The sequence below is a fragment of the Hemitrygon akajei genome, chromosome 31 (assembly GCF_048418815.1).
Source record: "Hemitrygon akajei chromosome 31, sHemAka1.3, whole genome shotgun sequence".
NCBI lineage: Eukaryota > Metazoa > Chordata > Chondrichthyes > Myliobatiformes > Dasyatidae > Hemitrygon > Hemitrygon akajei.
This window is the reverse complement of record NC_133154.1, coordinates 26275494-26302541: the sequence shown is the minus strand read 5'-3', so window position 1 is coordinate 26302541 and position 27048 is coordinate 26275494. Positions and strand designations below refer to the sequence as shown.

The 27048-nt window shown below is 41.5% G+C and overlaps 1 protein-coding gene across 2 annotated transcripts in view; it reads right to left on the bottom strand.

Annotated features, from left to right (window-relative positions):
- LOC140719431 (kinesin-like protein KIF18B) overlaps positions 1–27048 on the bottom strand; it is a 123743-nt gene that overhangs the window by 83267 nt on the left and 13428 nt on the right. The window contains exons 2-3 of one of the 2 annotated variants that reach the window (XM_073034098.1): positions 26052–26229; positions 16106–16489 (exon numbers count right to left, since the gene is read on the bottom strand). In XM_073034098.1, coding sequence (XP_072890199.1) covers positions 16106–16433 — 328 coding nt within the window. In that variant the 5' untranslated portion in view covers positions 16434–16489; positions 26052–26229. Of the gene's footprint in view, positions 1–16105; positions 16490–21756; positions 21878–26051; positions 26230–27048 lie in introns of those variants that run through there. The other variant, XM_073034099.1, reaches the window with a different exon arrangement.

Below are 27048 nucleotides of genomic sequence, written 5' to 3'. Positions count from 1 at the left end.
GGCTTTTGAAAAGATGCCAGAGCGGTTCACCAGGATGTCTGGATTTGTCAGATATAATCTTCCACCACAATGCCATGCTGACTATTCCTAATCAGCCCTTGCCTATCAACATGCTGTAAATTCTGCCTCTCAAATTCCCTTCCAGTAACTTGTACACCACTGATGTCAGACTCACCTGTAGTTCTCTGGTTTGTCTTTGCTGTTTTTGTCCTAAATGACAATAGTCTCTCTCCAGTCTTCCAGGACTTCATATGTGGCTAAAGATGAAACAAATATCTCTCCAAAGACCTCCATAATTTCTTCCTTAGCTTTCCACAAAGTCCAATTGTGCCCTTGGTCAGCCCCTGAGGATTTATCCACCTAGACGTGCTTTAGACCACCAGAAGTTTTGCCAGCCATCCCCACTTTGGATACATTTACATAGAACATTGCCAAACAAAAGCCGCAAGCATCATCATCCAGGCCATGCCCTCTTCTCGATACTACCATCGGGCAGAAGGCACAGGAGTCTTGGGTCCCACACTACCGGGTTCAGAAACAGTTAATACTCTACAACCACCAGGCCCATGAACTGACATGGATAACTTCATTCACAATTATGAACTGATTCTACAACCTCCAGAATCACTTTCAAGGACTCTTCACAACTAATGTTCCCAGTATTATTTTTGATTGTGTGATAAGAGATTTGTTTCTATTTCATGTTTGCTAAGCTTGCTTTCTAAATCGCAGCTGCCATTTTAAAGTTCAAAGTAAGCTTATTATCAAAGTACATGTATGTCACCATATACAACTCTGAGATTTGTTTCCTTGCAGACTTACTCAGCAAATCCAAGAATTAAAATAGAATCAATGAAAGACCACGCCCATCAGATGGACAAGTAACCATTGTGCAAAAGACAACAATCTGCAAAATACAAAATTTTTTAAAATAATAATAATAAATAAGCAATAAATATCAAAAACATTAAATGAAGAGACTTGAAAGTGAATCCATACATTGTGGGAACAGTTCAGTGACGGGGCACAAAAAGCTGAGTGAAGTTGTTCCACTGGTTCAAGAAACGTCACAAAGAGTTCCAAGTAAACTTTCAATTATATTCTTTGCTTAATTCTTGGTTGTAAATGGAAGTCTGTCTTCAGTGCTTAAAATTAAAATGGGTACTAGCTTAAAGTAAAAAAAAACACTTTATAGAACAGCTTTGCAAACAGGTTCTGTATTTTAAAGAAGTTCCATCTATAAAGAGTCACTGCACCTGTTTTATTATTGCTCAGAAGTAGAGTATAAAACAATGGGTTGTTTCAAACAGACAAGTAGACTCAGAAGTTGCTTAGTTCAAGGTAGCTTGCAGAACCAGATGAATAATATCAGTAGCATATCAATAACTGTTGTGCTTAGAGCTGGGAAAGTTTTACATACTCAAAAGTTAGCTTTACTGCATTAATGGTAGCCAGCAAATATCTATGTATCCAAAAATGCTTTTAGATCATTTGTGTTAAAAGGATATCCAAAGAAAAATACAGGCTTCTGAAGTCACTCGACTGAGAGAAAAGGTGTATAAATGTAGTGAGCAGTTCAGCTTATGAGGAATGGGGTAAGGAACACCAAGAAACATGGAAAAACTAAATTCCATTCCTCCAGCTTCGGTTTCTGTGATGGACAACTTGTTTGTCTGCATCATGGTTTGTCTTTTTAGTTTATAGGAATTGTACCTGTGTTTTGGAAATCCTTAATCTTTTAAGTTTGAGAAATGCTTGTGTTTTGAAAATGGCTTTTGATATAGAAATGGTTTATAATTGGGAAATGTTTAAGATAGAAATTTTCTGTGAGTGTTAAATGTGTTTTAAGAGTGGTGTGTGGATTTAAATGTGTATCACTGTAAATAAACTGTATTTTAAACTACTTTGCTAGCTAGAAGTACCTTCTCCTTGGTAGGGAATAGTAGGTATTGGCAGCACAACTCACTATGGAGAACAAACAGGGAAGTAAACTAGTTTATGCAGATTGGGTAGTTACAGTATAATCTTCCTTTCGTGAGAGTACTCGTGGCTATTTATATCCGACGGCTTAAAGTCTTCGTTTGTGTTTTTTTCTGTAATTTATTTTTTATTGAAATTCATCATCAAACATTTCCATAAGATGTATTTCAGATATTGTACATATATATAATATATGCCACAAATCTCCACATAATATTTATCTGAGGTATACACTTATGGAAAAGAGAGGAAAGAAAGAACAAGCAAAAGGAGAAAACTATGTACAAGTAGGGAGTGATCTTTTTATTACAACATATTCATTACTTCGTGAGGATAAAATTAGGCCTATGAGGTGTTATGTAGTTAAACCATTTTTCCCAGTATGAATCAAATTATTCCATCTTATAATTAACAGATGCTGTTATATTCTCCATTTTGTAAATGTCTATTGTAATTTCCATCCATGCACTTAAGGTTGGACTCTTCTGTGATAACCATTTCCAAGTAAGAGTCTTTTTACCAGCCACCAGCAGTATATTCATTAAATATTTCTCTTTTCAACCATTCTTAAGGTATATACCCAAGATATATGGTCTTACTTTCTAAGGGTATTTCACATTTAAAGATGTCTTGTAGTGCATTGTGTATCCCACTCCAATAGCCTTTGATAACGGGGCATTCCCAGAAAATATGACACTGGTTTGCATTTTGATTTCCACAATTTCTCCAGCAAACAGGGAGGTTACTATCATAATGGGATTTCTGACAGGGAGTAATAAAATATCTTATAAGCTTTTCCATCTGGACTCCCTCCATTTCTGCTAACTGGTACACTTCCATTGATACCTCCATATTATTGTCTTTGTTTGAGTTTAAAACTTCATGGTCAGCAAACTGAACACCATCACAATTGCACCATTTGTCTTCCTTTGTACATTAGTTGTTAGTCAGTCTTTGTCCGTTTATCTATAGTTTTTTCCATAAAATTTCATATTTCTTTTCATCTGTAAAATGATTTTCTAGGAAAATGAATTGCAAGGTATAATTTGGTAATTTGTAATATATATGATAATAAATTTACTTTGAAATTACTCTGTGTTTCAAGACATCACAATCTGCTTGCCTTAATTCATTAACACCCATGAACTTCGACACACTAAAATTAATGAGAAGCATTCATTAAAAATTTTGCTGTCTCCTGTGGCTCCCCACCTAAACAGCCATGATCTCTGCCTAGCTACCCTTTTTATCCAAGTCATTGATATATATTACAAAGAACTGAGTCCCAGCACTAATCCTTGCTGAGCACCACTCGTCATACATAGACTACCTGTCAGGAAAACTTTCCTCTGCCGCAACCCTCTGTCTTCTATTACCAAGCTAACTTACCAACAGTGGATCCCACCAATCTTCTGCTACCTTGCCCACAGCCAAAGAGGATACAAGATCTTTTCCAAGGACACAGCAACCTCCTACCTTGTTTCCTCATTATCCAAGGATAGATTTCAACGGAAATCTGCAGATGCTGGAAATTCAAGCAACACACACAAAATGCTGGTGGAACGCAGCAGGCCAGGCAGCATCTATAGGGAGAAACACTGTCGACGTTTCGGGCTGAGACCCATCGTCAGGACCTCATCTACTTTCTCTGATTCCTTGCATAAGTTCTCTGCTTTGTCCTTGAGTGGACCTATGCTTTCTCTCATCTTCTTGATCGTAATATATGTATAAATTACCTTGGGAAGCTTGTAAGTACTACTTAGAGTCATAAAGTCACAGAACACCAGACCACAAAAAGGCCCTTCGGCCCATCTAGTCCATGCAGAACCATTTATCTGCCATCCTATCAACCTGCACCCTTACCAATGCCCTTCATAGCCCTCCCATCCACGTACCTATTCAAATTTCTCTTAAGTGTTGAAATTGACCCCACACCCACCACTTGCACTGGCAGCTCACTCCACATACTCACCACTCTCTCAGCAAAGTTGTTCCCTCTCATATTCTCCTTAATCATTTCACCTTTCACCCTTAACCTAGGATCTCTGGTTGTAGTCTCACCCAACCTCAGCAGAAAAAGCCTGCTTGCATTTACCCTATCTATACCACACATAATTTTGTATACCTCAATCAAATCTCACTTCAATCTTATATGTTCTAAGGAATAAAGTCCTAACCTAGTCAACCTTTCTCTATAATTCCCTTGTAAATTTTCTTTGCACGCTTTCAATCTTATTTACATCTTTCCAGTAGGTAGGTGACCAGAACTGCACACAATATTCCAAACTAGGCCTCACCAACATCTTATACAATTTCAACATAATATACCAACTCCTATACTCAAGATATGGATTTTTGAAGACCAATATGTCAAGTGTTCTTTACAACCCTATCTACCTGTGATGCCACTTTCAAGGAATTATATATCTGTATTCCCAGATCCATCTGTTCTACCACATTCCTCCGTGCCTTACCACATGTAAGACCTACCATAGTTGGTCCTCCCAACATACAAAACCTCCAATTTGTCTGCATTAAATTCCATCTAGCATTTTTCAGCCCATTTTTCTATCAGGTCCAGATCTCACTGCAAGCTATGAAAGACTTCCTCACTCTCTACTACAACCCCAATCTTGGTGTCATCCACAAATTTGCTGTTCATTTTACCAAATTATGAACCAAATGTTGATATAGTAGATGACAAACAACAGACCCAGCACCTATTCCTGTGGCACACCATTAGTCACAGGCCTCCAATCAGAGAGGCAATCATCTACTACTGCTACCACAACCACATTTTGAAATGTCTAACAGCTGAGCCTTCTTGACCAACCTCCCATGCGGGACCTTGTCAAAGACCTTACTACAGTTCATGTAGACAACATCCACTGCCTTGCCTTCATCAATTTTCCTTGTAACTTCCTTGAAAAACTGTATAAGATTGGTTGGACACGACATACCATGCACAACGCCATGTTCACTATCCCTAATCTATCCAGATATGCTGTCCCTTAGAATACCATATAACACCTTCCAATATCTTTCTCACTACTGATGTCAGACTCAGCAGCTTATAATTTCCTGGTTTATTCTCAGCCTTTTTAAACAGAATAGTATTAGCTATCCTCCCATGCTCTGGCTCCTCACCCTTGGCTAAGGATGTTCTAAATATCTCTGCTGCGGCCGCTGCAGTCTCTGCACTTGCCTCCCACGGGATCCAAGCGAACACATTGTCAGGCCCTGCTGATTTATCAGACTAATTTGCCTCGAGATAGCAAACACCTCCACCTCTGTAATCTGTGCAGGGTTCATTACTTCACTCTGTATTACCTCACACCTATAGACTGTATCCGTCGCCCAAGGGAATACAAATTTAAGCTACGCAAAGATTACCATTCTGATCTCCCGGAGGACCAATTTTGCCCCTTGTTATCCTTTTGTTCTCAACATATCTGTAGAATCCTCAATCACCTTGTCTGCTAAGGCAACCACATGCTTTCTTTTAGCCTACTGACTTATTTTGTAAGTGTTATCTTGCATTTCTTATATTTCATGAGCACCTCATTTATTCCTGCCTACCTATACCTGCTATGCACCTCCTCCCTTTTCTTAACCGGGGCCTCAATAGCTCTTGAAAAACATGTTTCCATAAACCTGTTCTCCTTGCCTTTTATTCTGAGAGGAATAAAAAAAAACTCTATACTTCTCAAACTTTTGAAGGCTTCCCACTTAGCAAGTACATCTTTGCCAAGAAACAAGCTGCCCCAATCCACACTTGCCAAACCACAAACAGAGAATACCTGCAGATGCAACACACACACAAAATGCTGGAGAAACTCAGCAGGTCAGGCAGCATCCACGGAAAAGAGTAAACAGTCGACATTTTGGGCTGAGACCCTTCATCAGAACACTCTTGCATTTCTCCATGTTTTCTGTGCATCATCACACTTGTCAAACCCTTTCTGATACCATCAAAAGTGGCCTTTCTCCAATTTAGAATCTCAGCCCGAGGACCATACCCAACCTTTTCCAGAATTACCTTGAAACCAATGGCATTATGATCACTAGATCCTCTACACAAACTTCTATCAACTGCCCTGTCCCATTTCCTAACAGATCTAGTAACTTTCCTGAACATTTTTGACAAACTTTCCCAGCCAGGGAAAGTTTATAGTATGGGAGTCCCAGTCAATATGTGGAAAGTTAAAATCACCTATCACAACCTTATGTTTCTTGTAATAGTCTGTGATCTCTCTACAGTGTTGCTCCTCTAAATCCCACAGACTGTTGGGTTTCTTATTCCTCAGTTCTACCCATAAAGCCTGAGTGAGTACTGCCATGACATTTTCCCTGACTAGTAATGCCACCATGCCACTATTAATCTCTCCTGCTCTATCATGTCTAAAACAACAGAACCCCGCAACATTGAGCTTCCAGTCCTGTCCCCCTGCAACAAAGCCATGCTATTTGGGAATTACTACTCAGGGGAAATATCATTGCTACAATGTCATAATTCCACGAGGTGATCCATGCCCTAAGCCCATCCACCTTTCCTACATACCCCTTGCATTGAAATTTACACAGCTCAGAACATTTGTCCCACCATGTTGAACCTTTCGATTCCTGACTTTGTATATAGGCTTAACAACATCTTTCTCCACAATCACTCCAATATCTGTCTGGTGCTCTGGTTCCCATCCCCTTGCAACTCCAGTTTAAACCTCCTTGGTGAGTTCTTTCATGGAACTTTGTTGACAAGCTTTTTTTCTGTTATGCTCATCGTACGGCATGTCTTGGGCATCTGAAACCTGGCAGAGCCCATCCCTCTCCAGGTTTTTGTTGGAGAGGGATGGGCTTTCTAAACTTCCTAATTTCTGCCAGAACTGTAGGTACTTACCTACTGTAGATAGGTATATTAGAAAGTGGCTTGCTGACCTTCCAACCACCACTTATTGATGAAGCTAGTCTCTCTGCCTTGAATTTAGAATCAGTTGAAAGCTTCCATGGTTGCAGTGCTGAATGATAGAAAGAACTGGGCCTGGGAAGGAACTGAGTCCTTCGCTCAGTCTGGATCTTGGGATGAAAGCAGTGTAGAATATTTTTTGGGCAATTTATTGCTGAATATCATGGAATGAGATATTCTTAAAATTATAAACCTAAACCTAGCTGTGCTATATTTGCTACCCAATTTTGTAAAACTATTCTAAATTTAAATATTTAGGGTGGAAATTGATAGGTTCTTGCTTTGTAAGGGCATCAAAGGTTATGGGGAGAAGGCAGGAAGGGACAGTAAATCTATCATCATGGAATGGCAGAGCAAACGTGATGGGCTAAGTGGCCTAATTCTGCTCCTATATCTTCTACTCTTATATTTAAGATGATCAATTTCATTAATAATCTTCTACCATTGCTTCCTCAGTAATTCAGTCGCCTATCCATCTTCACATAATTAACTTTGCTGATCTCATTTGCTTTAATATATCTTTCTTTTAGGATTAATCAGAGATTACAGATTTCTCCTTTGATCACTGATCATTAGAGAAGCACAGCTTCGTAAAAAAGCAAATGCTGCTCTAGAAAAGTAATCTTCAAGCCGCTAATTAAACATCAACAATCAGCTATCAGCATTACATGAATAACTGGTGGACTCAGTGTGCAATGGGACAAATGTGAAATTGTAGACCTGAATTACAATGCCTGGATTACAGAATTACTGCCGAGTACATCAAAACTGTTCTCTGGGAAGATATCATTATCCCTTCTTTAAGATTAACATGACCACTTATACCATTCCAAGATCAAAAACTATTTATGTAATATATTAACGTTGTTCAATCCTGTACACTATACATGAAGGGACTAACACACACAAAACACTGGAGGAGCTTAGCAATTCAGGCAGCAATTACAGAAGTAAATTCATGTATTGATGAAGAGTTTCAGTCCAAAATATTGACTGTTTATTTCCTTCCATAGATGCTGCCTGGCTTACTGAGATTTGCTTGGTTTTAAGGTCTGAAACTCTTCTTGTTTACACTTTTTACTCCAATTCTCTTTATTCTTTTCTCTCCTGGTGTTGTTCCTCAGTACACTTCTTGCTGGCTTCTTGCATGCACTTGATTCCGCAAGGTATTGGTGACTGGCCCTTCCAGATTCAGCACTGTTTCTCCTCACAAATCAGAGGGAGGTTAAGAACTTTGAAATACATCAAGGAGAATGAAGGAAAGCGGAACACTGCAGATGCATTCATCAAGCTAAATGCTGGGATTGTTCAACAGGCCTGGCAGTATTTGTAAAATCAGAAATATTGTTTTCCCTTCCAAAACCCATTGCTAAATGAATTTGGCATGCTTGGTTGTCCAATTTTGTTTCATTTTGATGCCATTTCTAATGCAAGGTCACGGGCCTAAAAAGGCAGCCTTGTTTTGTGCTTTACTGATGGTGCTTAACATTTCAAAAACTTCACTCTATTAGGAGAGATGCTGAAAATGCTGACAAGGTCAAAAAGAACACTAGAGATGTGCGAAAGGTAAGAAGGTGAAACTGGTAGGTTGCTGGAGCAACAAGGACTACAACATCTGTTTCTTCATAAAATACTAAAAGTTAGTGGTGCAAAAACAAAACTTTGTAATTTTGTATCTCTGAAATAAAAATAAAAAATGCTAAAAAGTCATTTCTGTGCAAAAATTGACATTAAATTTTAACTTCTCCAGAGAATTTGCCCGAGTGACTCTTGGAAATATCTTGAATAAAAAATTTGGCACTCTTTCAAAAGGATTTGTGTCCCACTGACCTGATGTGTAGTTGGGCTCCAGAATGGAGTTTGAATTTTCTGAAGAGCCACCGCTTAAAGAAATTTACACCTGAATATAGCTTCTTTATAAAGTTACTCTAGTCTATCTTAGGTGAATATTCTTGGAAAGGTCAGAGAAAGGCCTCACCCAACACGATACTCAGCTCAAAAAAGGACACGATAGTTCATAAAACAGAAAATAATTAAGAAACACAGAATCAGAATCAGGTTTAATATCACTGGCCTATGTCATGAAATTTTGTTGTATAAGTAAGTAATGCAAAAAGAGAGCAAAAAAAAGTGTAGTCGTCCTACACGGGTTCATTGTCCATTCAAAAATCTGATGGCAGAGGAGAAGCTGTGGCCTCCTCGGTGGTAGCGATGAGAAGAGGGCATGTCCTGGGTGATGGGTCAAAAAGATAGGTCTGAGATTCTAAATTGGAGGAAGGCCAATTTTGACGGTATCAGAAAGGATCTGGCAAGTGTGGTTTGGGACAGGCTGTTTTCCATCAAAGGTGCACTTGGTAAGTAGAAGGTCTTCACAAGTGGAATTGTGAGAGTATGAAGCTTCTATGTGCCTGTCAGAATAAAAGGTCAAAATATCAGGTGTATTGCAGGTGTAGGCAGGTAGGAACAAATGAGGTGCTTACGGAATATAAGAAATGCAAGAGAAATTTTAAGAAAGAAATCAGGATTAAGAGAAAGCATGAGATTGCTTTAGCAGACAAGGTGAAGGAGAATCCTAAGGGATTCTAATGATATGTTAAGAGCAAAAGGATTGCAAGGGACAAAATTACTCCTCTGGAAGACCAGAATGGTAATCCATGTGTAGAACCATGAGATGAGGAAGATCCTAAATACATTTTTTGCATCTATATTTACTCACAAGATGTTCAGAGTCTATAGAAGTGAGGCAAAGCGGCATCAACTGCACAGACTCTGTACAGATTACAGAGGAGGAGTGCTTGCTGTGTTGAGGCAAATTAGGGTAAATAAATCCCCAGGGCTTGATAAGGTGCTCCCTCAGACGCTGCAGGAGGCAAGTGCAGAAATTGCAGGGTCCCTAGCAGAGATATTTAAATCATCATTAGCGACAAATAAGAACCTAGAAAATTGGAACATAGCCAATGTTGTTCTGCTGTTTAAGAAAGGCTCTAAAAATAAACCAGGAAATTATAAGCTGGTGAGCCTGACATCTGTAGTGGGGAAGTTACTGTAAGGTATTCTTAGGGATCAGATATACAAGCATTTGGATAGAAATAGACTGATTAAGGATAGTCAGCATGGCTTAATGCGTGGTAGGTTGTATCTAACCTCTCTTGCAGAGCTTTTCGAGGAAGTTGCCAGGAAAGCTGATGAATGCAAGGCTGTGGATTTAGTAAGGTTGGTTAAGAAGGCTCAGTCACTTGGCATTCAAGATGTGGTAGTAAATTAGATTAGACATTGGCTTTGTGGGAGAAGTCAGAGAGCAGCAGTAGATGGATGCTCTCTGACTGGAGGCCTATGATAGCGGAGTACTGCAGGGATCGGTGTTGTTTGTCATCTGTATCAATAATCTGGATGATAATGTGGTCAACTGGATCAGCACATTTGCAGATGACACCAAGATTGGGGGATCAGCGAGCAAGATTATCAGGGCTTGCAGCCTTTTAGACCAGCTGGAAAATGAGCTGAAAAATGGCAGATGGAATTTAATGCAGATGAGTGTGAGGGTAGGGCTTACACAGTGAATGGCAGGACACTAAGGAGTTCAGTAGAACAAAGGGATCTGGCAATACAGGTCCATAATTCATTGAAGGTAGATAGTGTCATACATTGGCCTTCATAAATCAAAATATTACGTACAGGAGATGGGGTGGTATGTTGAAATTGTATAAGACATTGCTGAGGCTTAATTTGGAGTATAGTGTGCAGTTTTGGTCACCTACCCACAGGAAAGATGTAAGTAAAGTTGAAAGTACAGAGAAAATTTACAAGGATGTTGCCAGGACTAGAGGACCTGCGTTAAATGGAAAGATCAAATAGGTTAGGACTTTATTCCTTGTAACATAGAAGATTGAGAAAACTTGATAGAGGTATACAAAATTATGAGGGGGGATAGATAGGTTAAATGTTGGCAGGATTTTTTCACTAAGGATAAAAGTGAAAAAATGAAAAAATTTAAGGGGAACATGAGGGGAAAACTCTTCACTCAGAGACTCATGAGAGTGCTGAATGAGCTGCCAATGCAAGTGGTGCATGTAATTTGATTTCAATGTTTAGAAGAAGTTTGGATTGGTACATGGATGGTAGAGGTATGGAAAGTTATAGTCCCAGTGCAGGTCGATGGTTTAAGTGGCTTGGCATGGATTACTTTTCTAAGACTCTATAGGGATCCTTAATGATGGATACTACCTTCTTGAGGTATCACCTTTTGAAAGTGTCCTTGATGCCGGGCAGACTAGTGCTCATGATGGAGTTAGCTTAGTTTACAACTCTCTGCAGCTTTTTCCAATCTTGTGCAGTGCATACCAGACGGTGATACAACCAGTTCAAATGCTCTCCACTGTAGAAATTTGAGAGACTCTTTTGTGACCAAATCTCCTCAGACTTCTAATGAAATGTATCTGCTGCCATGCCTTTTTTTGTAATTGCATCAATATGTTGGACAGAAGATGGATCTTCAGAGATGTTGACACGCAGGAACCAGAAGCTGCTTACCCTTTCCACTGCTGATTTCTTGACAAGGACTGCTGTGAGTTTCCCCCGACTTCCTTTTCCTGAAATCCACAATCAATTTCTTGGTCTTACAGATGCTGAGAGCAAGGTTGTTGACACCACTCCACTTGACGAGTTGATCTACTTCGCTCCAGTACGCCTCCTTTTCATCACCTTTAATTCTGCCAACAATAGTTGTGTCATCGGCAAATTTATAATGGTGTTTTAAGCTGAGCCTAGCCACACAGTCGTGGGTGTAGAGAGTAGAGCAGTGGGCCAATCATGCATCCTTAAGCTTCCGTCAATGTTGATTGTCAGCAAGGGAGAGATGTTATTTCTGACCTGCACTGACTGTGGTCTCCCAGTGAGAAGTCAAGGATCCAGTTGCAGAGGGGGGTACAGAGGACCAGGTTTTGGAGCTTGTTGATTAGAACTGCAGGTATGATTGTGTTGAACAGTACACAAAGATGTATTTGTATGCTAAGAAGTGTAAACGGCACAAATCATACCTGCTTTTCCAGAAGCAACAGACTCAATGGAATTTTTGATTTCTTGTTAATTTTACTCCTTTATGTTCCATGAGAGAATTAGAATCAGGTTTATTATCACTGACATCATTGTGAAATTAGTTGCTTTGCAGCAGCAGTACAGTACAAGACCTAAAATTACACAGTTTCAAAATAAATAAATCCTATAAAAGAGGAATAATGCGATGTGAGCCATTCAGAAATCTGATGACTAAGGGGAAGAAGCTGTTCCTAAATCACCGAATGTGGGTCCTCAGTTTCCTATACCTCCTCCTCCCCGTCACATTTCAATCTGCTCAAATGAGAGACAGATTATAGACCCCTTTGGAGAGAAGTATTCTTCAAATGGAGAAGAATTGCACCAGTAATTACCTGTGTTTTGTAGCTCCACAACTTGAAGTAAATCTTGCAGCTTTCACCACCAGATTGATACTTATTGTGAGTAATGTACAGCTGCTCTATCAAACTGTTAAAAAGTTATCACTCTGCTAGTAAGTCTTGAATTTATTAATGAGGAATAAACTTTAAATCGAAGATAACAAAACAGCAGAAACTCAAAATATTTGTGTGACTAGTTGCAATTTAACTGCTTAATCTATTTTCAGACAATAAGCTTTGCCATTGTAATGACACCTCAGGGCTGTAAACAAGAAGCATATTATGGAAAGGGTTAACATTGGTAGTAATCCAACATTCCAGCATTAATTGCAAACATATCTACATTGCTGATCAGTATTAGATTGTACTACAAAGATCATTACTAAATTGAAATAAGTTTGACCAAACTTAGTTATTTTTAAAGACAAATGTGCACAAAATTTTCTAAGGGACTTTCACCTAGTGCTTCTTCATACTAATAACAATAGAGGGCAGAGAGAGAGACAAATGACAGGGCAGAATGAAGGTGGGAGGGAGGAATCAGGGCATAATGGTTGGAGAGAGATTATAAATGTCAGGAAAAAATGGAAAGTAGAAAGACAACAATTTAGAATTCAAGAAATAGAAGCTATAATCAAAATGCAATAAAAATTCTGCAGCGAAACATGCTAAATCAATTTTATGAAGACCAAAAACAAGAGACTGTAGATGCAGGAGTCCAGAACAAAAACAGAACACTGGAAGAATGCAGCAGATTTAACCGCATGCGTGGAGGTAAGAGGTGTAAGTTAATGGTTCAGTCACAACTATGCATCAGGACTGGAGGGGCATTCCAGTCCCTGTATAAAGAGTGCTGTATAAAGTGATTATACAGTGCTGTATGAAGATTGTCTGTATACAGCAGTGTGTAGGGGGCTGGTAGATGATAAGTGAAACCAGGTGGGGAGGAGATGATAGGCAGATGGAATCAAGTGGTGGGGGAGAGGATAGAAGGCATGATCAAAGGGAGATAAAAACTAGGTAGACATGTGAATGTACGTGGGAGGAGAGCTCTTCTCAAGTGGGTTGAATACGCGACAAATATTTGTTTAGCAAGTATTCCACTGTGCGGAACATGTGGCATACGGAATCAGAATCAGACTTATTATCACTGACATATGATGTGGCATCTGTTGCTTTGCAACAGAAGTACTGTGCAAAGACACAGAATCCATAATATGAAAATAAATAAATACTGCAAAAAGGAATAATGAGGCAGTGTCAAGGCTTGTTCAGAAATCTGATAAAGGGGAAGAAGCCGTTCCTGAATCGCTCAGTGTCAGTCTTTAGGCTTCATACCTCTTCTCTGATGGTATTAGTGAGAAGAGGGCATGTATCAGATGGTGAAGGTCCTTACTGATAGATGCTGCTTTCCTGAGGCGCCGCCTCGTGAAGATATGCTCAGTGGTGGGGAGAATTGTGCCTGTGATGGAGCTGGCAGAGTTTAAAACCCTCTGCAGCCTCTTGTGATCCTGTGCATTGGAGGCTCCATATCAGATGCTGATGCAGCCAGTCAGAATGCTCCCCACCATATATCTGTAGAAATTTGCAAGGCTTTGGTGACATACCAAATCTCCTCAAACTACTAACGAAGCAGAGACACTGGCATGGCTTTGTGATTTCATCATGTTGATAGATCCTCTGAGACAGGGGCTCCCAATCTGGTATCCACAGACCCCTTGCTTAATGGTATTAGTCCATGGAATAAAAAAAGGTTGGGAACTCCTGCTCTGAGATGTTGATTCCAGGAACTTGAAGCTGCTCACCCTTTCCACTGCTGACTCCTCAGAGAGAACTTGTGTGTGCTCTCCCAACTTCCCCTTCCTGAAGTCCACAGCAGTCCCTTGGTCCTGCTGACAGTTAGTGCAAGGTTGCTGATCTGATTTCTCTCAACCAGCCGATCTATCTCACTCCTGTGAGCCTCTGAAATTCTACCAATAACAGGCAGCGTCATTGGAGTATTTATAGATGTGTCTGAGCTGCGCTTAGAGTCATGAGTCATACTGGGGTATATGTTATATGGTTATAAGTGTAAGCTGGAAGTGGATTACCTGAGACTGGGAAATCCAATTTTCACAACATAGGGCTGCAAACTAAGTGGAGTAGGTGATGTCATTTTTCCAATTTGCATTTGGCCTCTAGATAACAATAGAGATGGGTCACTGTGGGAATGAAAGAATTACAATGATATGTAACGAAGCTCAAGATTGTCATTGTGGACATAGAGCAGGTGCTCTATGGTTGCCTAGTTTTCATCAATTAATACAGTAAACTGAGTTGAAAGAGGAACACCTAACTCTTCACCTTCCCCCTCATTTGTTTTAGTGTCTCATGGGGGATAAGGGAGAAATGTGAAGAAAAGGGCATTACAAAACTTTTGATTGTAGGAGAAAAGGTCAGGAGGTGGGATAAGCAAGGAAGTACAGAAAGATAGGGAGTGAAGAGGAGAAGATGTTGGTGTTGGATTCATGTAGGAAGAGTGGAGAACAATGTGAAATTGGTAGGGATGACAGGTAAGGTTCAAGGGAAGCCCGCTGCTGTTCTGCCTGGGGAGAGGAGGTGGGTCAGAAAACATACGTGTGGGAAATGGAGGAAACACAAGGGCTCCTTCTGCAGGAACTGATCACTGTGGAAATCCTGGTACATTCATTCTTCCCCATTCACACCTCCCTGCAATGAAGGAGGTGTAACACCTGTCTCTTCACCTCCTTCCTCACCAGCATCCAGGCACCTAAATAGTTCTGCACCTCTTCCAGCTTGGTCTACCACTATTGGTGCTCACAATCTGACCTCCTCAATATTGGTGAAACCAAAGATTGACTAGGTGACCTGCCATGCCTCTATTTCCAATTGCATGTCAATTTAACTCTTCTTCCCACCCCCACAGTGACATTCTCCATTGCGACAGAGAAGCCAAACACAAACTGGGAAAAAAACCTATCCAATCCTGCTTATATCCTAATGGTACGAATAATGAATTTACCAATTTCACTTAACACCCCAACCCCCACCCCCTGCCTCCGCAGATGTTGTTTGATTCACTGAATTTGTCCAGAGTTCTGCTTTAGTTCCAGATGAATTTTATAGTGAATTTTATCAGGTAAAAGCCTTAATAGATGTACCTTAAGTATCATTAATAAAAGCACCAATCATTTTGCTACATGTACACACTATCCTGGTAATGTGTAGAGAATGATCTGAGCAGCACTTCATATGGTATGGTTTATTCAGCTGTATTTACTTTACGTCAGTACTTTGGTTTGATTTACAAAGATTTTCCATCCCTGAGGGAAATGGCCCAGACACACTAACAGGTCAATTGCAAGACTTCTGTAAATAACCACAAAGAATTTGATTTACTCTAAAGTACTCAGCATGAAACCCTATTTTGCATTTGAGATTCAACAAAAACTCACAAAGTAGCCTGTAGAAGAGATTATTATTCTCGGAACTAAGATGACAAACCATATCATTAGGCCTTTATCTCTTACAACACATCAAATATGTTGAAGCCAAATAGCGAAGACAATTGCTTACAGTATGTGTACATTTCGCAAAAAACACTGGGAAAAGTTTTGTATAAATGGGCTTCAGTTGAATAGCTTCACTCATTACTAATACAGATTTTTATCAGTACTGGGGCTTACAATGGCTCAATGCTTTCAAACAGTACATCAGCGTTAACTCTTACCTGAGCAATTGTATCCGTTCAAAACTCCTTCCAAAATATGTTTAGTTGTGAACTCAAACACTTCTTGCTGTGTAGAGTTTTCATTAAAAACTCTGTCAAACACAAACTTCAGGTCCTTCCTTTTGCGGCGTGTTGCGTCCCTGACTCTTCTAAACTTTGCTTCTGAAAACACATCATCATTAATTTCTTCCTTTGGGTCAAAGACCAGGACGTTTTCATCAACCATTTGAGCAACTACATGGTTTTCACTGTCCAGTTCCCGATGGTTCAGCGGTCTTATTCGGACTACCACAGACACATTCACATTCCCTTCTTCCTTCTGTGGCATGATTCACATTCATAGATTACAAATCCTTCCTGGTTTGCCTCCTCCTGTAGCTGCAGCTGAAGCAAATGTAAAGAAACGGGAGAGAATATTTAGGCTGATTCAAGCACAGCATATGCATTTACAATCCAGACAACAATAGCAGCTTTGGGCCCCTTATTTAAGGAAGGATGTGCTGGCATGAGAGAGGATCCAGAGGAGGTTCACAAGAATGATGGGTATGAGCAGTGCTTGATGGCTCTGTGGAATTTACTCAGTGGAATTTAGAACGATGGGGGAATCTCATTGAAAGGCATAGATAAAAGTGGACGTGGAGAGGATGTTACCGATAACGGGGAAGTCTAGGACCAGAGGGCACAGCCTCAGAATACAAGGAGCTCCTTTAGGATAGAGATAATAACGAGGAAGTCCATTGCGGGGGTATTCCCTTCTGCTGCCTGCATGGGATGACTTGTCTATCGGGACCCTGAAGACTTGTGGAAACTGTGTGGTGGCTTCTTTCGAACTTATAGTCTTTTAACATCTTTGGACTATTTTTACTGTGCCCATGGTCTGTTTTTTTTATCAATTATGGTAGTGTTTGCACTGTTGTAACTATGTGGTTTTGTGTAGGTCTTGTAGCTTTAGTTTCTGGTTTGTTGGTTGGTAGAGTTGGTCTCCTGACTTGGTGTATCTGGGTAGTCTTGTTTCGTCTGGTGGGTTTGGAGCTCCTTTCCGGGGAACATGCTAAGAGGGTAGCATGATATCAATATGCGGCAGCCTCTCCGGACTCTGGATTTAGGGATTGCCAAACATAATGAGAATTTTCTGGTGTAGTCTATTTTGTCGTGTGCTTTTGTGATATCATTCTGGAGGAATGTCGTTTCATTTTGTAACTACATTGTAGTTGTGGTTTCTAAATGCCAATAAACCAAAATTCAATTCAATTAGGAATGCCTTTAGCCAGAGGGTGGTGAATCTGTGGAATTCATTGCCACAGACGGCTGTAGAGGACAAGTCATTGGGTATATTTAAAGTGGAGGTTCTTGATTAGTAAGTATAGTAAGGGAGAAGGCAGGAGAATGGAGTTTGAGAGGAATAATAAATCAGCCATGATGGAATGGCAGAACAGACGATGAACCAAATGGCTTAATTATGCTCCTACATTTTATGATCCACTTGGATACGTGAGCATGCCTTTACCTGCCCAGATCCATATCTCAGCAGGGTGAATGTGTGCATGATTGAGGAAAAGACACTGGCAAAAAGGAGGCAGTCTGCTGCTGTGGAAAAAGTGGGTCACCAGCATCTTTTAACTATTGGGGAAGATATGGCTTGGTCTTAACAACATAAAAGGAGTTAGAATCTACTTCCTTTGCAAGACAGTCACAAATACAACTTGGTTCTTTTAGTTTCAATTATTCACTGAAGAATGGTCACAGAATCATAATAAGATGACAACCAAGTTCCTGAAAATCAAACTCAAGTTATACTCTAACCAAAGAATCTAAACTGTGTCTCTGGGAATTAGCCTCTTAGTATTATCCTTCTAATTCAGGTGACAGGAATAAATCCTTTGCTTTTCTAATTATAGCAGGATTAATGTTACAGTAACTAGGCATATAATCACTTTTACTGAATCAAAATGCTCCTCTGACAGTAAATGCTTCCTAGGTAGGCTTCATAGAAGACTGTCGATCTTTCAAACAAAACTACATTGAAATGTGGCCCCACCATTCATTTACTTTTGCTCTCAAAACAAGTACAACAACCTGCGTGGAATTTCGACTTTAGACAGCAAAAGCTGTCTAACTTTGAGGAAATTACATTCACTGTATAATTTCATTCCAACCAAAGCAACAGCAAGTTTCCAGTTTCAGGTTAAACCAACCTCACTACACACACTGCCCAATGGCCATTCTCATTAAACAGTCGCAGACTGCAACTGCATTGCGTTCGCCAGGCAAGTCTACTTTAGAGTGGTGTCACTACTTCCCATTGCACATCGCTTCATCCATATTGAACTGCACTGACTACCAGAAAAATGTGTTATGCAATAATTCTGTCATGTTGCAGCTTTTAATTCACTGACCATTTTTTTTAAAGAAAAGCTTAACTTTACAGTTTTTATCTTTTTTATTATTTTTGAAGGAACAATATATACACACACAAAATCTTATATGAAACCTACCTAAGAGACATTTACTACCAGAGGAGCATTTTAATTCAGTAAAAGGTGATTACACACCTCTGTAAGAAAGTTTGTATGTTCTTCCCGTGTGCATGTTGGTTTCCTCCGGGTGCTCCAGTTTCCTCCTACAGACCAAAGGTGTATCAATCAGTCGGTTAATTGGTCATTGTAAATTGCCGTGTGATTAGGCTAGGGTTGAATCAGTGAGTTGCTGGGCAACATGGTACAGTGGGCCAGAACTGATTTGCACTTTATCTCTAAATAAATAAAAAAATACACAAAAAGGAATGTATTAAATTCTATGACAACTTCAAACACAGTGCAACCTGATTTACAGCAAGAAAAACTAGTTTTAAGTCAAAGACAAAAAAAAAAGGCTGACTATGGCATAAACTGCTAAGGCAGCAAAAAAAGGATCTAGTGCTTTCCCAGCGTACATGAGGAATATACAAACATACCATCGGTCTAGATATATCCAGGCATCATCCCTGAAGAAGATGGCAGAATTTGTCATCACAACATCAATTATAATTGACACCTGTAACTGGCTGGAAGCCCGAGAAGTTTATCTGTTAAGGGAGCATTATACTGAAACTAATAAATGCATTTATTTGATACAGAAAAGCTCATCGTGAGAAATAAGTTTCAAAATTGTCATACCGGTGGAAATACCACACTGTCCCTGTCTAATGCTCAGGTCTTCATTTGATTGAATCAGTTCAGGTGTGGATTTGGCTACAATACTTTGACCAATTTTCTTGATCATGCCCCTTCTGATTAAATTGTTGGTTTCAGACCAAATTATAGAGCTGCAGATTCACTGCACAAAATTTGTCAAAAATAGTGAAACATAGTCTTAAACAAAACTTGCACTTATACAACAATTACAACGTAGTAAAAGCGCCTGCAAAATCTTAATAAGAGTGTAATAAAATAAAGCAACAAGCTTCTTACAAACGTGCATCCTTAAGTGGATTGATGATACTGTCAGATAGGAGAGCACTAAAGGGAGGTGAGCCAATGAGGTTTCGTATGGAATTCCAGAAGACAAGATTTTAGCAAAGGTGTCGCTGGTGTGCTAATGAATATCAAAATATCAGGGATACATATCAAAACAAAATTGAGATTTACAGTTGTGGGGGGAAGAGATCAAAAGAGGAATTTGAAAATATGAAGGAGATTTTTAAACTGAAAATATTTTGGTTCAATGGTGATTGAGTGAATTGGAGTTGGTGCAGTTTAGGAACTGAGCACACAAGTTCTAGCTGATATTTCTGTGTATAGCTCTCTGTAGTTTCTCAGTTTTTACCTCGCCAGTGGATGCCCAGATCATTGAAATAGACATTCAGAGGTCAGGATGTTCCAGAAGAGGATTTGTCAGCAGCAGTTAAGCTAAATTTGAGAGGAGATGACAAGGTATACAAGTTGAAGCCTTAGTATTTGGTAAGATGTAGAATCAAATACTCAGCTCAAGGTTACAATCTGCACAAAATGCTGGAGAAATTTAGCAATTCAGGCAGTAACTATAGAGTGGAATTAACAGTCATTAAAACTTGACACATAACCCTTGCTTCACTTTTCCTGTTGCTCAACTTTTAAATGTCTAAGCATTCGGTTCCTCTGCCAAACCCTACAATCACTTCAGTAAAGTGCAAGATTTCTGGACAAATGGCAGCGGCTTTCTTGCTGTTCCTCCAAGACACCAGAGAAAAGATTGCAATAGAGACGGTGAGGTGTTCTGAACATGTCACACATGTCAAAGCTGGAAAGGCTATTTTACCACAACTAAAAGGAAACAGGCTTGCACACAGAATGGGGCAATTCAGTTTCAGCAGCTGCCTTCCTACATCTGTCCACATCCACCATTTTAGAAAAACCATTTAATTACCAAACCCCAAAATTAAAATCAAAAAATTCCATATTAGAATGCAGCTTAATGCCAAGTTTTGCTGATGCTTGCTGGGACCCTTTCAAAGAGCCATCTGGAAATAAAAGTATTAGGCCAAACCAAAGGTAGAATCATGGGGACACAAACAATATGGATCACTTGACTACATGGGGGCGGTGCATTAGCGTAGTGGCTAGCACAACGCTTTACAGTACAGCTGACCCTGGTTCAATTCCTACTGCTGCCTGTAAGGAGTTTGTACGTTTTCCCTGTGGCCGCGCAGGTTTCCTCTGGGTGCTAGTTTCTTCCCACAGTCCAAAGACCTACCGGTTGGTAGGTTAATTGGTCATTTAAATTCTCCCAAGATTAAGCTAGGATTAAATTGCTGGGCGGCATGGCTCAAAGGGACAGTTGGGTCTATTCTGCGCTGTAGCTCAATAATTTTAAAATGCTGATAACCCGGTTTGTTTCTGTCTGGAATGAATGAGATCTTCAGTTTTCAGGTTCGAGTTAAAAGCCAGCCTCCAGTAAACCCAAGTTCCTTTCCTTTACATATTGTGAATTGGGCCTGCTCACATCATCACCGTAGCTCAGCTCAAAGAAACAGTTACAAGGATCCTCAGACAAGAAGCACCAAGCAACCTGATTATTTTTGGAACTACAGTTATTATTACTAAGTTATCTAATATGAAGGTTGTTGTTTTGCAGCAACAATGCAGTGCAAAGACGTAATTATAAATAACAAAAATAAATGAAAGAGATGGTACTGATGGGTCAATTCAGAAATCTGATGGAGGAACGAAAGTAGCTGTTTCTGAGTTGTTGGGTGTGGGTCTTCAGGCTCCTAAACCTGCTGCCGGAGACTGTTCGTTTGTGGAAGTGCGGGGGCATCAGAGGAGTTTGGCGGGTCACTTCCAGATACCTACTGTAGTTCTTGTCGAATGTGGGGGCATCACAAAAGGGTTTGCTGGGACACATCGGTGTGGTACACAAACACACACGGAAAGGGTTACAGGCCCCCGAGTGGGACACTGGGACTCTGAATCATTCTCGGTACGATGACAGACGCCCTTCTTTAATTCCCGAATTCTGAGCTAATGCCTCGGGATCATCGGGGTAACGGTGCCGCGCCGACCCGATGTCCGTGAGGCGGGCCCATGAGAAGATAAGCCGCCGCCTCCCGGGGCCGATCCCGAGGCCCAGCACATAGGTCCCGGCCAACGCTCGATGCTTCCCCGGTAGTAGGCAGAGTCGCTGCCAATACCTACCGAGTGCAGTTCAATTTTCTTAACCCAGCCGCCAAGGTATTTATTTTTCTCCCTCGGAATTTACTTCCTGGTGACGGTTTAAATTTCCGCGGGCTCTTAACGCACATGCGCTCTGACGCCCTGCCGGGCACTCTGCAATGGCGCATGCACACTCACGGGCCCGGGTCTGTGGGAACTGCGGCGGCGCCTGATTGTTGCTGTTGTGTTGTGTTGTGGTTGAATTGTCCGACCCATGGGTGCGAGATTGATGTCGGAGTGTAGTACTCCTTCGGCCTCCTCATCATTTGTGAACTTTCCCTGTGCAGTATTCCTCTCCCCACCGACGCTGTCCGTTCTGTTGAACGTTTCCATCATTTTCAAGTTTTCTTTCATAATTCCTGCACTGGGGCCTCAGGCAGAAATTTTCATAGAAACAGTTGCAGAGTGGAGTGGTATATATTTCTAAAAGGGAACCACGTTGGCCCGTCAAGTTGAAGCTGCCCCACAGGACGCCCCTTAGCTTGCCCGCTATTTACCCCAGATTCATTCACTGACCAACACGTACAAACAAGCTGGATGAACTCAGCAGGTCGGTGACCAAATAACCCAGCACACGCCATGTACAGGACACAGAACACTCAGCACAGGAACAGGCCCTTCAGCCCACAGTGATGTCTAGAATCTAGGATGACACACCCATGTGGTCATTGGGAGAAGGAGCACTGGAGTCTGAATCACTGAAGCCATGAGACAGCAGCTCTACCAGTTGTGTCCTCCACCGCCTTCCTACAGACATCAATATTCCTGCCTGGAGATTCCGTGGCTATTTACTCTGTGTTACACACACAGAGGAAAAGCAGTTCGACAAGTGATCATTCCCACTTACTACAGGAATGTGAGTTAACTTGCATCACCAGCACATCCCCTGCTATTTATTACAACTTGCAAACATGTCGATAGTGTTAGGGCAGAATCTGGCCGCACAGTTATGAGTGTGCAGGAAGCAGAGCAGGGGGCTGGGGACACAACCTTGCAGAGCAACAGTGTTCAGAATAATCGTAGCAGATGTGTCGCTGCCTATCCTTACTGATTGTTGGTCAGGAAGCCAAATCCATTTGCAGAGCGACTTTCTGGGTCTGGAGTCTGGTGATGAGTTTGCTTGGAATGATAAACATAGAAATCTACGGCACATTCTAGGCCTTTCAACACACAATGTTGTACCCACCATGTAACCTACTCTAAGAACTGCCTAGAATTTCCCTACAGCATAGCCCTCTGTTTTTCTAAGCTCCATGTCCCTGTCTAAGAGTCTCTTAAAAGACCCTATTGTATCCGTCTCCACCACCGTCACTGGCAGTGCATTCCATGCACCCACCACTCTCTGTGTGAAAAACTTACCTGACATCCCCCTTGTACCTAACTTACCTCTGACACCCCCCGTACCTAACTTACCTGACATCTCCCTTATATCTAGCTCACTTGACATCTCCCTTGTTCCTAACTTATCTCTGACATCCCCCTTGTACCTAAATGATTGTTTGAAGGCAGAACTGTAATCATCGAGCAATAGTATGACAAAGGGGTCTTTAGTGTCCAAATGTTCCAAAGATTTGTGTAGGGCCAGGGAAAAGGATCTGATTTGGCAGTAAGCAAATTGTAGTTGGTTAAATTGTGTGAAAGGTTAGAGTTGATGCAAGCCATGACGAGCCTCTTGAAGCACTTCATGGTGATAGATATCAGAGGCATTGGGCAGTAGTCATTAAGGCACGTTATCATGATTGTCTTGGGTACTGGGATGAATATGGTTTTGTTAAAGCAGGAGGGAACCATAGCCTGGAGCAGGGAGAGGTTAAAATTTGAAGAATGAAGAACTTGGTATCTAATCCACTTGTTCCCCTGAGGAAAATTTTGATGAAGAAGGTGAAGAGGGAAAAGAATGAGGCATTAGTGGAGAGGAGCACGAGAGAGAGAGAGAGAGAGAGCAAAAATTAAACATACTGGAAATGCAAACTAAAACCAGAAACACTCAATACTTGAGGCAGCATCCCTGGGTAGAGAAACAATCTGCCCCTTCCGGCCGAGACCCTTCTTCAGGACGTGAGTGGGCAGGAACTGGGAGGAAAGTGTAAAGCCAAAGCATGAGGAGAGCCAGGTTTTGTAGGAAACATTGGAGAAATTATTTTGTACAACAGTTACTGCCCCAAAAGGTGGTAGCAGCAGATTTAAAGAGGAAGTTGGAAAAGTACTTGAAGAAGAGTGGGGAAAGTGACGCTAAATACATTCATCGGATGCCTCCTGAGCCCTGTCAATTTTATAATTGAATAATAGCACTTGGAGTCATGGAGTCTGAGCCTTGCAGCACAGGAACAGGTTCTTCAGCCCTTCGAGTCTGTGCTGACGTCAGCCAACCATTTATGCTAAGCCTACATGCCTTAAGCTGTTTTGTCTCCTGAAAGAATCTATATGTTTTCCACGAAGGCCAACTTGTCCCATGCAGGAGAATCATCCCTCTTACCTGCACAGGATATTACAACACGATGTATTCCTTAAATGGATACAAGGTATAATTAGTCGAGGCTTTCTTTTTCTAACTCCCTTGTATACTGTACTTTCTGACAGTTTTTACCAGACTGTTTATTTATCAGATTCAGATTTATTTATCGCATGTACACTGAAACATACAGTGCAATGTGTCGTTTGGTTAGCAAACAACACAATCGGTGGGTGTGCTGGGGCAGCCCGCAAGTGTGGCCGCACATTCTGGCACCAACAGAGCACACCCGCGATCTTTAGCAGAACGACGACAACAGAAGCAGAAATAAAACCAAAACAAGCCCCTTTCCTCTCTCTCTCTCTCTCCCACTAACCCACACACAGGCCTCCAACCACAGGAGGCTTCCAACTTCCAGTCCCTGGCCCGGACTCACAGACTGACAGACTTCTAACCAGTGGGCCTTCAAATTCCGGACACACTGACCCCACTGGCTCTCAATGTCTAGGCCTGCCAATTTTAGTCATCAACCTTTGGGCTCCAGCCACTGGTTTCAATCCAAGGACTCTCTGATCACAACAATTAACTCCTGACTTGCACCGTCCTCTGACTCTGTGACTCGCTGATCTGGGGGTGAGGGATGGGTCTCCAACCCTCCTCCATGGAGCGCACCAACCTTGGGTAACAATGGTCTTTGTCCTCAGCGCCTGCCAACCAGACATTTAAATAGGGTGATTACTGGCCTTTAATCATGGAATGTGCCAACCTGGACTCCAAACAGCAGCTCCTGCAGACAGCGCTCCATTAACTCCTAATCTCTAACTCCCCCATCCTTGTCCCTTAACCATAAATCCCCACACAACCCCCAAAACCACTCCTATGAACCTAAAAAAAACAGGTAAGTCTGAGCTACGAACTTGATGAACATTGCATCTGACACCATCTTGTCTGGATACGAGAGAGTCCAGACAATTTCAGGGCTGTGGACCTGATGCACCATCAATAACTCTCGGAGACGTGAGTTAAGGTAGGCCTTTATTGGCTGGAAGAAAGCACCGTCAGCAGCAAGCGACCACCACACAACATCCTGGAGACTGAGGAAGGAGCAGTGCCTCCAATCGCCTTTATACAGGGGTCTGTGGGAGGAGCCACAGGAGCAGTCAGCGGGGGGCGTGTCCAGACAGGTATATGTAGTTCACCACAGGACCGAGGAATAGAAAGTGGGATTGGCCAAAAAGTTCAAAAAGCTCAAAGTGAACTTATTATCAAAGTTCAAAAGTTCAAGGGTCCAACTTAATGTCAGGGAAATGTATACAATATGCATCCTGAAATGTTTTTCCTTCGCAAACATCCACGAAAACAGAGGAGTGCCCCAAAGAATGAATGACAGTTAAATGTTAGAACCCAGAAGTCCTTACCAGCTCCCCTCCCTCCCGCACGTAAGTAGCAGCAAGTAACTATCCCCCCCCCCCCCCCACCAGCAAAAAAGAAGCATGGGCACCCTCCACCGAGCACTCAAGCGTGTGCAAAGCAATAACAAAGACACAGGCTTGCAGTTACCCCAAAGACTTAGTGTTTCATCCAGTTTAGGACATACCACAGGTTTTCTCTCTCTCCCTAATAAGGGAGAAAGAGGTGTCTCCATTTTTCCAGCAAGTGGGAAGACAATACGAACAACTGGCTGGTTTACGATGTTAAAAGTCCGTTATGTTGCTTTCTTCAAGATCTGTGCCTGAAGATCTCAAAGATCTCAGGTCCCTAAGCACACAGCCATAGATATTTCAACTCCCCCGATGTTACATGGGTCTCCTGCCATGATACTGACCTCGATCCATCCGCCTCCAGGTTCCCAAGATCCTAGTCTTCCAAATCCGAGCTGGACTCTTAGGCTGAGGCCTTGGCGTACCGGACAATAGCCAGTCACGAAACCCCGAGAGCAGGTCCCATTTCCGCAAAGAACCGAAGTCAGCGTGGAACTCCAGGTCAGGGTCTTCAAAAGAGCCCTGAAAGGGAAAAATAAAGATATTAAAGATGGAAATAGAGCTGCTTCCACAGCATTGTGGGCCGAAGGGCCGGTATTGTGCTGTAGGCTTTCTTTGTTTCTAGCAAAGGAGTTGCCATTTAGCACTATCATTACTCTGCTCCGCCTCCAGAATTGTACAGAGATGTCACAATATACAACCCTGAGATTCACTTTCTTGCACGCATGACTGCACAATATTTAGTATGATTCGTGTTTCCTCAGATAGTGAAGCAGTTCATACCATAGACAATTTCTAGGCTTGGGCAGAGAAGCGGCAAGTAACATTCAAGCTAGGCAATGGCCACCTCCAACAAGAGAGGCTCTAACCATCGTCGCTTGACATTCACCATCACCAAATTCAATTATCGATATTCTGGGGGTTACCATTGACAGGAAACTGAACTGCTCTAGCCATATAAACACCGTGGCTACCAGAACAGGTCAAAGGCTAGGAATTCTGAGGCGTGTAACTCACTTCCTGACTCCACAAAGCCTGTCCACCATCTACAAGGCTCAGGTCAGGAGTGTAATGGAATTCCCTCCCTCACAGCACTGTGGGTGTACCTACACCTCAGGGACTGCAGTGCTTCAGGAAGGCAGGTCATCACCACCTTCTCAAGGGCAACTAGGGATGGGCAATAAATGCTGGCTTAGCTAGCGATGCCTACATCCCGTAAATGAATAAATTTTTAAAAACTCAATAAATTTTTAAATAACCACAACTTTGGAGGGTGGAGCTTAGTTTAAATGGCGACTCCTTTGCTTGCATCTTTGGAAATGGCTCTATTTCCATCTTTAA